The 13,416-nt window shown below is 35.2% G+C and overlaps 1 protein-coding gene across 4 annotated transcripts in view; it reads right to left on the bottom strand.

The window, feature by feature from the left end:
* Nucleotides 1-13,416, bottom strand: part of SPAG1 (sperm associated antigen 1) — a 36,133-nt gene that overhangs the window by 21,214 nt on the left and 1,503 nt on the right. For all 4 annotated transcript variants that reach the window (XM_085573904.1, XM_085573903.1, XM_085573905.1 and 1 more), the window contains 8 exons: nt 12,764-12,923; nt 12,342-12,467; nt 8,169-8,236; nt 6,193-6,311; nt 5,616-5,721; nt 3,827-3,957; nt 3,112-3,218; nt 540-702 (listed from right to left, as the gene is read on the bottom strand). In XM_085573904.1, the coding sequence (XP_085430030.1) occupies nt 540-702; nt 3,112-3,218; nt 3,827-3,957; nt 5,616-5,721; nt 6,193-6,311; nt 8,169-8,236; nt 12,342-12,467; nt 12,764-12,923 (980 nt within the window). The remainder of the gene's footprint in view (nt 1-539; nt 703-3,111; nt 3,219-3,826; nt 3,958-5,615; nt 5,722-6,192; nt 6,312-8,168; nt 8,237-12,341; nt 12,468-12,763; nt 12,924-13,416) is intronic.

Raw genomic sequence — 13,416 nt, 5'->3', positions numbered from 1 at the left:
AAAAAAAAAAAAAAAAAAAAAAAAAAAAAAAAAAGATAGTTTCCAAAATGAACAACAACAAAAATTATACATGTTAACAAATTATACTTGATCATTTTTACACCCTTTGATGCAAGCTTGGGAAGAAAAATGCAGAAGAAAAATGTGCTGGTGGAAAGGCAGGAAAGCTGCGTTGAGAGAAAGATCTCAGGAACACAAATTGCACAAAATGTTCTCTCACCAGAAGAAATTTTTAACTGGGTCCACATCAAAGGACAGGTGTAAAATTACACAGGGCACAGGGAAGTAGCTGATTTATAGCAGCATTTTCCATTTGTCTCTGTTATGCCCATTCTAGAAAGAATTACAAAGATGTGTAATAAAAATGGGTTCTAGATTTCACACTCAGATCTACTTTAAGTAGTCAATGTAAGTTTAGTCTTCGAACAGGCAGAATTCTTTGCAAGAATATATGGATGAATCTGAATAAACGTTACTATCTCAAAGACAACTATTTTTTCCTTAGGTTAAAAATAAGATAGGAAATGATAAGACATTACTTTTATCTCCACCACGTCTTTCACATTCTTCTATATTTTCCCCTCTTCCTTCACCACTTTCTGCATCCTCTATCTCTTGAATAAGTATTTTTTTTCCTTTGCCTTGAGGCTCAGATACTGGTTTTAAACTTTTCTGTTTCGTTTCAATCTCTAGCAGCTTTTTCTATAATAAAGAAAAAAAAAATCAGCAATAGCAGAAGTTTTTTATTATGTATATAAATTACAGTTTATGCACAGCAAATACATTCTGTTAAATAATCCACGTGAAATCCTGAAGAATTACCAAGATAAATGTTGACAATATAAAATGATGGTAAATAAATGTGAATTTTCCAAGAGTCAGCATCAAACCAAGATTAATAGTCAATTTCTCTCTCACAAGAAATAGACACAAGATACCGTCCCATCTTTGCGTGAAGTATCACATAAATAAATAAATACTTTTCTTGAATGCACTGCTCATCAAAAAGAAAAAAAACTAAATTCAAAGGAAAAAAGTAGATTTATGATGGTGAGATCTGGTATGGTCTACTAAAAAGAGATGTGGAAAACAGGTTCTCTAGAGAATCCCAAAAAAGCCTTATGTCAGAATCAAAATTTATGCTATGGAGAATCTGATGTCAGAGATGTCAGAGGGACAACTGATGGAGAAATACAACTGAGGGAACAAGAACCAAGAGACAACAGTCTCTTAACAGTGTAGCAGAAGGACACTGTTGAATAATGATAACTCTTATAAGAACTGCAATTAGATGATCAAACAGTTTCTCATTCCATAATATTTTCTCATTACTCAAAAAAAACCCTTTAACTGCACTTGGAATCATCAAGGTTGGAAGAGACCTTTAAGGTCAAGTCTAATGGTTAACCCAGCACTATCACTGTAACTCTTGAGCCACTGAATCACTTTACACTGTCAGAGCAGAGTAAGATACATCCAGCATTATGTGGTATTCTGAATGTAAGTCAGAGTTGTGCAAGAAAGTGCCATCACAGTACTTCCTGTCTCAAGACAAAATACGAACAGGATCAAGCAAAGGTACCTTGAAAAATTCCAGTTGCTGACAACCAATTCACTTTTGTATTAATGATTCTGGATATAATCATCCACTCTGCTTATGTTCCATACATTCATATTTAGCTCAAGAGAGTTTTGAGGATTCTCCAAACAATGAGAAACTTGAGAAAATGCCCTGCCAAGCACTTGTCATTTCTAGATGTGCCAGCCAAGGCATAATAGCTGGCATGAATAAGGACAAAGTACAGATATCTGCTTTCAGCTACAAAAGCACTGCTCAGTAAAGCAAGAAATGGAAGAGTTTAAACAAAATGAGTAACTATCTCTGTCTGGTATTGTAAGAAGTCTCAGCACAGCCTATTTGATACATCTTTTCACATAGACTGTTGTAGAATTTGTCATCACATACTCACAAGGTATTCAGATATTCAGTCTTGTAAACAGATAACAAAAAGACCAAGATCTCTTTCAGAACTCGAATCTAGAGACATGTAATTCCTCAGTTGATTTGAAACTCAGGAACTATTCTGGACAGGAACTTAGCTCCAGGAATACCCTAAAAGGGGTAAATGTTGTACGTGGTGTATTTGACACAAGAGGCTTGTACCACTTTCTCTGGTTCAGGCAACAGTAATAAATAACTCCATGGAAAGAAGCAGCAAGGAACAAGCTGCTAGCAGCTTACAATATGCCACCAACAAGAGCTGGACAGAAGTCAGAAGTCAGGACAATTGCACAGCATCCAGAAGTCATAGGTAAAAACATTGGGAGGGTAGTAGTATGATAGACTCATAACATAGTAAAAACAAGCTGTTTACTATCATATTTTACACAGTAAACAAGCAGTTTACTATCAAACCTGCCCAGTACTGAAGATTCTCAGGACATACAGAGTCCAAATAAGGACTGTTCTAACCTGCAAAACATCCATACCAATCAAAGGACACAAACCAATCCTCTCCTTAACAGTAGTGCAAGACATTGATTTTCAAATAAAGCATCTGGCTTTCTTTGATCCAAAATTGGTTATTAAGAGTCCAGATTTATCAGAAGGTATGAAAGGTTCTTCATTTTACCCTGGAGTTGAGAAATGAGGATTTATAACATCACACTGAAGCAAGGACAGAATCCAGTTCTTCTCCTTTTGAGTAAACTTTACCACTGTAACAAAAAAATTTGGCATCTGTTGAATTTTTCTTCTCTTTATGTACTCAAATGCACCTATCTCAGTGGACCTTTTCAAGAGAAGTTTCCAAATAGCTTTGATCAGCAAGACACTAATACTGCAAGCATGTTCAGCAGAAAATGTTTCAGACACCTGAATTACATTAATAGAGAAGACTTTTCCTCACAATAGAGTCATGAACAGAAGATCTGGCTACATTCAAGTACCTAATTTCAACCACATGTGGTCTTGGGAAGCTGATCAACAGTACAGCAGACTGAGTGTATCCTCAAAACTCATAGTTACATCAAACAACATAAACTGTACTCACTTCATGCTATATCTGCATACAACCTCTTTCTAATCATACTGAACTCGCAGAGCTTTACCTTAGCCATAGTGTTTTCTGGTTCAACAGACAACACTTTATTTAGATCCTCTATAGCAGTCTGGTAATTCTGCAGATGATTGTGCACAGTGGCACGACGCATCAGAGCTGCAAAAGAACAAAGTGTATTATTTATGTATTTAAAGTATAAAGTGAATAAAAATACACTATTTTTTCTAGACATATTAAGTGCAGTTATGCAGTCCTTAAAAATCTGTACTTCTATATTAGTAACAAGAGTTTTCTTTATGATTTTTAATTATGCAATTTCACATGACATCTTTCAAGGCAGCAATCATGCGTTGTGAAACACCTTTTCATAGTTTTCAAATTTTCCAACTCCACCCATGCAAATACAGTTAGCTACAGTCAAGTCCTTGTCTTCAGAAAGGAATAAACCAACAACTTTGATTGTTTTTAAATCCCTTTTAAATTAATTTATAATTCAGTGGATGTATTGTGGAAACACTGCACGAATACAAGAGAGCTTATCATATGAAAAACATGCTACCATATAAGAATTCCCATTACAGATCAACAGGATGAACTGTATAAAACTTCAGTAACCCCCAAAGAACCATTGAAATGGCTTTGGGGAGCTATACTGTTCCCTTATTTGTACTTAGACCTGATTTAAAGGTCAGTTAACTAACCTCATGTCCCATTTTATTTGCTAGAGGTAAAATAATAAATTTAAATTTTATTTTCTGCTTTACCTTTTATGTTGCCAGGTTCCATATCTAGTACCTTCTCACAATCCTCCAAAGCATTGTCCCAATCCTGAAGTTTGATTTCTGCTTGAGCTTTGTTATTATACACAGCTGCAGTTGGTATTACTGATATACTCCTAAAAGAAAGGAAATACCAATCATGTTAAGAGTCAGAGTTAGAAAACCTGAATCTGGAAACACTTCACCACTGGAAGCTGAAAACAGTACTATAGCAGTATTAACACTGGTATTCTAACCACATTCATGGTTAGAGACTCCCTCCTGTCAGACCACAGGCAACCATCCAGCACCTAGATTTAGGGGCCTCTTGCTTGCCAGGACTTAGATCTGAGATGTTGCAGAGGAAATGCTGTGGCTCGTCTGTCACTTAGACTACCTCCTGTCACTACCTCCTCCTGCCATCCATGTAGAATCCAAAAAAACTGCCAACTGAGATATGGAGAGTAACTACATAGCTCTGGGGATTATGATGAAAAGCATGGTGGTGGAGGAGAACACATGGGATTCTCCTTGATCTTGCTTGTAAAATGGAAAGACTGAGGCAGCAGTGGATGAATTGTCCAGGTCCATGTCTAGCTGCAGGGCTGGTATTGTAGATACAGCTTTAGTTTCTGTAACAACAGGATCATCTCTGAGGAACAAGGACAGCTAGGATGCCCATAACAAAATGGTGTAAGGGAATCTTTGCCAACAACCTTATTAATGTTGCAAGGAAGACCCTAAACTGCGTTCACTGCATAGAACAGCAATGGAAGTGCCAGAGGGACAGCACACTGCAATATACACAATTTCCTTGTACAAAAACCAAAAAAAAAACATGGTTGAAGAACAATCTCAAATACTTTTCCACAAATGCACAACACGTGGGAAACAAAAAAAAAAACTAATAGAAGTTCTATGTATGCAGCTCTGATCCGAGAGGGATAATCTGTGCATGCTCTTTAGAAAGAAACTAAACCCATCACCCATCAAATGCCTCAGTTAAGCAGCATGTGCTCTATGAATATCATTACAAGGGTGCACACACACATACATATATTCATATCTATCTATATCAGCAACCTCCAGATAAATTTTCATAAGCTGCTCTACAAAACCCCACCTCCTTCAGCGACAATATGTATGATACTTCCTAAACATAAATCTGTTAAATATTTATTTTATTGCTGAGCCACACTATTTCTTTCTATTAATTATTTTCTCCACAGTTACCTGCACTGACCAGAGATGTATTAACATTCTCATACTTTTTTCCAAGGTTATCCTACTATTATATCGTAGTTCATTGATTACCTTCACATTTCATCTCACAGTAGTGTCATATCATTACCCTCTGTTTACACTGGTAACTAATACCCCAAGATTCCCATGTACTCTAAATTTCTAAATGACAACTCTGACACTTCTGATTTCTGTGTTTTTTTAAGTCCTCTCCATTTCAAAGCACAGAGTTAAATTACATTTGGAATTATTAGCTTCTCAACATTCTGATCAACCTTTTAATTTTGTAAACATGCCATTGAATTTCAATGATTTAAAAAAATCTGAGGAAGTTTGTGACACTTGCAGATTGTATTCCATCACTATCTAGCCCCTTCTCTTCTGATAAATAAAAATTGAGGATGGATCAGTGCTTTAAATATTCTTATGTCAAAGCTTTCTGCCCTTTTGAAAATAATCTAATAGTCACTGGTTGCTTCGCTAAGAACTTGTTTTAATTACATTAATCATTCACAAGTAAGCATCATTAAAGAACACAATAATATTTACTTACCGAGTGTAATATGTCACTGCTTCCACATAATCGCCAGAGGCAAAGGCTTCATTTCCCTTTTCTTTTTCACGAGTAGCAATAATCATTTTGTCTCTCTTTGTCATTCCTAGAACAAAATATTTCTACACAACAACTAGCAATTTGCACAGATGAAACTGTAACAGTCAGACAAAATACTTTGAATCCCATGGTCTGCATTTTTTTAAAAGCACATAGCTTGCTAAAAGACAAATTTGTATTTTATTTTCTGTAATAACACACTAAATTCTTTTAATAGGCATACAATTCAGTATGCAAGAAAAAAGCAGTTGGCTAACCTCTACCATTAATTTATAATACCAGATGTATGCTTTATTTCTTTACCTAGTGCTCTCAACTAAACATAAACATTCTTACTGTTTATTAAGCAAGCCTAGATTTTTTTTTTCAAACGTGGCTTCAAGATCACTTGATGATCTAACAATCTCTAGGGACTGAAAAATAAAGGCACTTTAATTCTATGATATATTTCTTTAATTAGTATTCATGCTCAACACAGTATTTCAACTAAAGAAAATTTATGTTTCTAAGACGTTACCAGTTGTGTCAATTTTCTTTTCAATTATGGGTAGACTTGGCCTACTGAAGAATCTTGCTTTTGAATTACTTTCTTCACAGTCTTCATCAATTTTAGAACATTCCTTTTCCACATCAAACCTTTAATTAATAAAATTATCAATTCAATAATGCTGCATACCAAGACTCCTCAGCTGATAGAAAGGCATACTGTATTTTCATTATAAACCAAAGGAAAAGAGATACAGGCTGTGTTCAATTATTGGTGACCAAGAAAAATCTCTGTCTCACCTCTTCACCACATTCCCCAAAAAAGACAGGCAAAATTTAAGAAACAGCATCGTTAGGCTCCATCCCAGCCCTATCAAACATCCCCATTAACCTTTGCCAAATTAACTAAGAAACAGCTTCAAAGCAATTTATACAGTAAACTTGAGACAAGTAGTGTCACACATTTCAAAGCAGCTCTAAAGCAGCTTTTGAAAACAGTGTTTAGGAACATATATCAAAGAAATATTGCTGCCATAGTACTGTAAAATAAATATAGTAATAATCAATTCCTACACTATAAAGAAACATTGTTCTTACTGCTTTTCTGTGTAGGGTGTAATGGAAAATAGCCTTTTCACAATAATCCCAACAATATGAATAATTTCTTTTTAAAATCGAGATACTACTTTTGAAAATTTCTCCAACTCAAAACCTTTTCACGTAACACTAATTGTTCTCCATTTTGAATCTGATCTTTTGCTAGCTTACTTTTACCTATTTATTATAAATTAACCACATTTCAAATAAATGTTTTAAAATAAGAAGTGAAACATTTAATTTAGAAATTGCCTAAACAGTTTTGACAGTTTTGAAATTTTCCTCAAGGCATTTTAAAGTCATGATATGCTTTAAACTGGAAAACATATTTCAGGCAGCTCTATTTCAGTGTACTCATAATCCAAAATAAATACACTCTATGGGAAAATTCACAACCTGTACTATTATCAGCACTATTAAAGCACTTAAAGATTGTGTACATAAATGTGTAAACAAAATCTGTACATTACTTTGGAAAGATATAGTACCGAGACTAAAGAATAAATGAATGAAAGATTAAATTGTTGCAGAAATTATTTTTATAAACTATTTTTTTTGTCCACATTTGAGCAGGAAGGCACCAATTTCTGAAAGATATGTGCATGAAAATAACTGATATGCAAAACTTACGCAAATCAGGGTTTTTGTAAGGGCTTTGGGGTATAGTTTCATTACCCAAACCCCACAATACCACCATCTACTGCACTGGAAACTTGTGCCTCCTCACTCTGATTTTAGAGCATTATATTCCAGATTTCAGGAACTACAGAAAAGCTCCTACAATGTACAACACAAGTATGTTCTTTCTGCTTTCTGTGTTCAACAATTTGGGCATGAACCTGTTACATAACTTGGGAGGGTGATGTGCCACCATTACATGATGCAGAATGTCTTTGTATCAGAGCTCCATCTATTCTAAAATAGTTACTGTCTAACCTCTATTAAGTTTAATTGCATCTGAGTAAACTGCCTGAAGCTCATTCTTTGAGGTTAGTGGGGTTCAGTGAAGGAGTAAGTACTCATCAGTTTTGTTTTCAGTATAGAACTGTGGCTTTAGATATAGAGAAGTCCATGTTTCTAAGTCCATGTTAAATAACCCTAAAGCTATTTTCAAAAATCTCATAAATTAAGTAACCCATTTTTATTTATTTTTCTGCTCATTTACTATATTTCACACTGCTTACACAAAAGTATAGACTAACTTGTTCTCAGCTGGTAGCAACACAATGTGTCATTTCCATTTTAACTGACTATTAAGGAAAACCAAAGTTTCATCAGTATTACAGTTCCCTAAAATGATGACCATAATACTAGATTTCTGCAAAATATATCAACTGTGTTCTCTATTTATCTATCTCTAGTTAAACAAGTAAGATTTATTAAAACTGAAATATAAGGGATTAAACATACTTGTCCCATTCACTGTAATCCCGTGGTATGTTTTTCTTGCTTCTTTGTTTGTTTTGCAATATTTTGTTCTAAAAGAGAAACAAACAGCCATCTTGTAAGACAATTTGTTGCAGTGGAATTCACTGTGGTTTTATTGGTTTTGTTTCTGCAGTACGTATTTTCCTAGTAACCAACACTACTCATAACTAATCTTAGTTCAGTCTTGAAATTGTAATTCATCTTGGTTTAAAGAAAATCTTGATGCATTTCATAAATCATTGCAATCTGAGGGGCTCCTGAGTCTCACACTTCTTGTCCACTGTCCTGTCACATCACAGAGGCACTGAGTGAAACTTAGCAATTGGTGATGCCATCTTCCCAACCATCCTTTCAACACAGCAGGGGAGACCTCAGCTTTCGGCAGACCCAGCCTTGTGATGAGGTGTTTGACACTGAGAGTGAATCAGTAACCTGGTTTTAGGCTTCCCTTTCCCAAGAGAATTTAAGGCACAGATTTTGGTAGTCCCTGGAACACTCATAACAAATTTGCAAATAAATGACTTCAAAGTAGTGTCTGGACTTCTTTTCACCATTTATCACTTCACTAAAGACAATTCCAAGATTATTTACAGTCATTTTAGATTTTAGACAAGCTCCATCATTGAAGCTTGCCTTACCTAAAATTTATCATGAGGACCTTCCTGCAACAATCAGTTCTGACAATCAGATTTGACTGCCCTGTATCTCAACCCATCTCCTACACTAATGGACTCTATTTCCTTAGCTGTCACCTATGGCATCTCTTCTACCTCTGTCATGAGACTATACTTCTTCTTTGCCCCTCCCTGCTTATTGACTTCAAAATACTTAATAGCAAGGTGTGGTTCTAAACAGGTATTTCACAGTGGAACAGCCAGTTCAAAATATTCCCATCTGCCCTATCCTCTACATTCAGTTCTCCTCTTACCTTGCAATCCAATATTCACTGAAATAGACCAGTGTAATTTTTCATAGAGTTGCATGTTTACAATTTTCTGTGTTTAAATAAATAATATGATAGAGATCACAGTACAATCTCCAAATATCTGTACTAGTTCAAAAAAACTGAACCAAATGACCAGAAGCTTCCTAAACTTGCTTTACCAGTGGTGACACTGTAACAAGGACATACTTCTGCAGCTGGAAGTAAACACCTCAATTTACATAATGCAAAAATAACCCTTCCTGTAAACACTTCTGACTATCTATAATGTTAGGTTACACAAATTTTTGTAGTATATAACTCCAGAATTACTCTTAATGTTATGTCTTTCAGGAAGCGAGACAAAATGACAAATATGTTTAGTGATCAACACATGTTTAGAGGAAGGAACTCCTAAACATGCCTTCCTGAAACATGAGTTATCGTAATATATCCATCCTGGTGTATATTACTCATTTAATGAATATCAACTTTTCAACTGAAAAGTCCTTAATTTAAATGAGCAAAAATACTGCTCTCAGAAGAAACTGTCTTAAGGTACTTACACTAAAGCAACTCCAGCTTAGGGAGTGAACCATAGCATGTACATTTAAGGAATGAGGAAGAAACATTGACTCAAAAATCCACAATTTAAAACATTCTAAGTCTCGTATCTTTGAAATAATTGTAATCAAGCTGTGGTTCCAACAGAGTCAGGAATTTCTCAATCAGTAATATTTCAGAGGATCTCATCCAAGAGGCTTTGATAAAAACTGTACACTTGCATGACATGGAACTCAAAAAAAAAAGAAATCTCTGTGCTTGTCATGTTTCCTGCCATAATTCATAATGGATGAATCCCACTGCATTTGAAGCCCATTGAACATTTTCTGGACCAAAGACAAACACACAAATTGGCTTCAGTACAGGTGACACAACTTGGCTTTGGTTCTCCTGTGGGCCCTGTGTGCTGGCCTAAAACATTACTATTCTATGGCAACTAACCAGTGTTAGCTTTTAATTCAGACTATCCAAAACAACAAGAAGGCTCTTAGATCCTATTGCAATGGAGTTTTATAACATAGAGCTTGTATGTGTTTTACATGCCCTGGGCTGTGGCATGAGAAGGTATCTGAAGATGCAAATCTTTCTGGAAGAGTTTTAGAAAACTATGTTTTGGTTTTGCCTAACAATATTTTATTAGGCAAAGAAGCTTAAGTTGAAATCCCATCAATACAGTCTTTTGAATATGAGTATCTTTAAACACATCTCCTGGACAAAATCTCCTGGACAAAATGAGGCAGCAAAAATAATAATTATGCAGTGTGGACAGTTAAGACAGCTCTGGGCAGCATAATAGGAAAACAGGGGTGTAAGACAGAAAGTCCACATTGTGTTATAGAGGTAGATATTACATAAACTTTACTCTTTTTCAGTCCACTTTTGTAAAATCCCCCCCATGGATTCAAACCAATAGAAAGAAAACACCATATAGAGTTATAAACAATCAATAGTGAATTGAAATTACACCTACATATAGTAGCAGCAAGAAAATCTGATTAGAGACAAAACAAGTTGCTTTCATTTACCAAATTCATACCCATTAGTGCAGTCCACTGATTTAGGGTAAATAATGAGTTCCAGAACTGGATTCACTGAAAATGCCGAACTCTTTATGTATCAGATCAGATTAATATTTCAGATTAATAATTCTCCAAACAAGTAATAACATAAAATTATGGGAAATTTGTGCATTTCTTTCTAGCAAAGAGGATAAATTTATCACGATATTTCTAAACTTGATCCCACTTATACAATTATATGATGCCAATCTGAAAAATCCCAACTGATTAGGGACTTTCCATCATTTTATGCTTACATTCTAAACTGGATTTACTGAGTTCATATGGTATTAAACCATTTTCTGTTCTAGCAGCTATACAGGACATGAATCAAGGATAAGTCTATAGTGGCACAATGCATCTCGGCAAAATAGGACACTCAAGAGGAACATCCATTGCAAAATATGGAAGATTACACATTAACTAAAACAAACCACAAACCAAACCAAACAAAAGCACACTTTAGTCTCAATACTAACCACTTATAAAACATTCATTGGAATCCCCAGCCTCTTTGTATGCCACCTAACAGAGACTGCCTAGCTATTCCAAATGTCTTGGTCCAACGTCTATGCACCTGCTGACAGCAAAAAGTAGTTTCTGACAACACAAGAAAACAAACCAGGCATTTACTAATACATAATTATTCAAGAATAATAGGAATTAGCATATAAGTTCACATGACCCCTTCATAATGTTTTTGACTCACAAACCTCCAAAAAGAACAATGCTTAATGAATTTCCTCTTGCAGTGTCCCAAAATTCCAAATAAAATTTTGAGAATAAGATTTAACTAATTTGTGACAATACCTGACAATTCAGAAAAATCCCATCCACACCTACTTGTCCGCCAAACCCTTCAGTAGCACTGTATTTAGTACTAGCAAGAAAAGCTGGACTGAAAAAAACTACTTTCGGGCAGATAAACAAATGAAAAAAAGAAAACCCCACAAAGACGTAAGGAAACTAATACCTGGGAAAAAAATGTAAATATTTTTTCTGTAGTCATGAAGATTTGTTAAGTCTGCTTAAGGGCTAAATTAGGAAGTATGCTGTACAACTGCAGTGGGAGTATCAACACAAAATACCAGCATAATCAAAGACTACATATACACCAGCACTACCCAGTACAGGAGTGGCTACAGAGTAAAACAATTGCTGCAGAGGCTCTAACATCCACACTATGTGAGTTCCAGGGTGTTTGTTTTGGTCTGGCTTCTGACTGGCCCCATGGAACAAAAGCCTGCTGGCAGCAGGAGAAAAACTCCTCCCATAATTTCATCCAGAAGGAGCCTAGTTCACATTTCCTAGTAAACAGTACTTGGAAATATGAATTGAAGAATATAAAAGGCTGTTTAAGGACACCTCCTTTGGCAGTGAATTCTTGATCAGAATTAAAATATTATTGCAATACACATGCTAGTACTAAAAAAGCATTTTTGTTTAAGCATTGGTCTCTTGCAAGGAAGCTTAAAGGTTTTTATTTTCTGGTTAACAAAATAAATCTAGTAAGAAAGGCACAATGATTAGAAGTTCATGCATATAAAATCTCCCAGTTTTAGAAAAAACCTACAATTAACACTTATAATTAACACAAAAAACTGGAGATACCTGATTAGTGGGAGGGCAGCTGCTGGAACAACGAATGGGAGGCAAGTTATCTTGCCTTTCATTCAGTATGTCTGTTCTCAGGAGCTGTGATTTCCTATCATCTTCATTCATTTCTGTCAGCCAGTTCTGAAAATAAATATATATTTTTACCTTAAGGCAGAAGAGCAATTATCCTTAAAAAGCACTGTTCTTAATGGGTAAAACCAATTAAGACAAAGAGCAATAGTGGTTTTTTGAATAAAAAGTAATCTACAAAAAAAATGGACAGTTAACATTCAGTGACATTAAGCAAGAAAATAAATTTTACAACAATCCTTTGATCATTTCCTCTTGTAATCAAATAATTACATTCTACTTAGGCACAAGAAGATTGATACATCCCAGTGATTATATTATGGACCATTATAAATTAGATCCTGTACCATCAGTTCACTATTAATTGCTTGCCATTCTCCAGCTGTGAAATCAGAAGCTGTGGCTGGAGGCTTATCTTTTCTCAGAACTCTGCTCCTTGGATCCAGATGCTCAATTCGCTTTTCACAAACCAACGTAAGTTCCGGGTAACACCCCTCCTCACCAGACCTTTAAAATGCAAAGATATAAACGTTAACAAAAAAGAACTGCACCACATCCTCCATGTGTAGTCCATACAGTAGTAGTCCATGCAGAGGACTATTCTCCTGTTACAACCCAATTTTACTATCATCTAATAAACTTCTTATTAGCAAATTCCAGTTAACCTTCAATCATTTCCCAATGCCCACATGCACAGTTCAAAAGTTATCATCATAGTGCTCATAAAAAAGAAATTTGTGTCATTTAAAGCAGAAGTTCCACAGATGTGGCATCTGAAATTGCAAGTCATGCAACATTGATCACGAGAGAACAAAACAGAGTGGCAGCATTTAAAAAAAAAACCTAGCATTAAGCTACTGAAACTTTTGGGTGGTTAAAAAAGGACTTTGATTTCCAGTGTTATCATTGGGACACTTTTAGCATGATTACTTTAACTTCGTACTTTAATTTTAAACTACAAAGTCACAGACAAGTTCAGACAAATAGAGAAAGGTTCCCT

Source organism: Lonchura striata, chromosome 2 (assembly GCF_050655825.1).
Source record: "Lonchura striata isolate lonStrDom1 chromosome 2, ASM5065582v1, whole genome shotgun sequence".
Lineage (NCBI taxonomy): Eukaryota > Metazoa > Chordata > Aves > Passeriformes > Estrildidae > Lonchura > Lonchura striata.
Note: the sequence above shows the minus strand (reverse complement) of the source record. Positions and strands in the feature narration are given on the sequence as shown.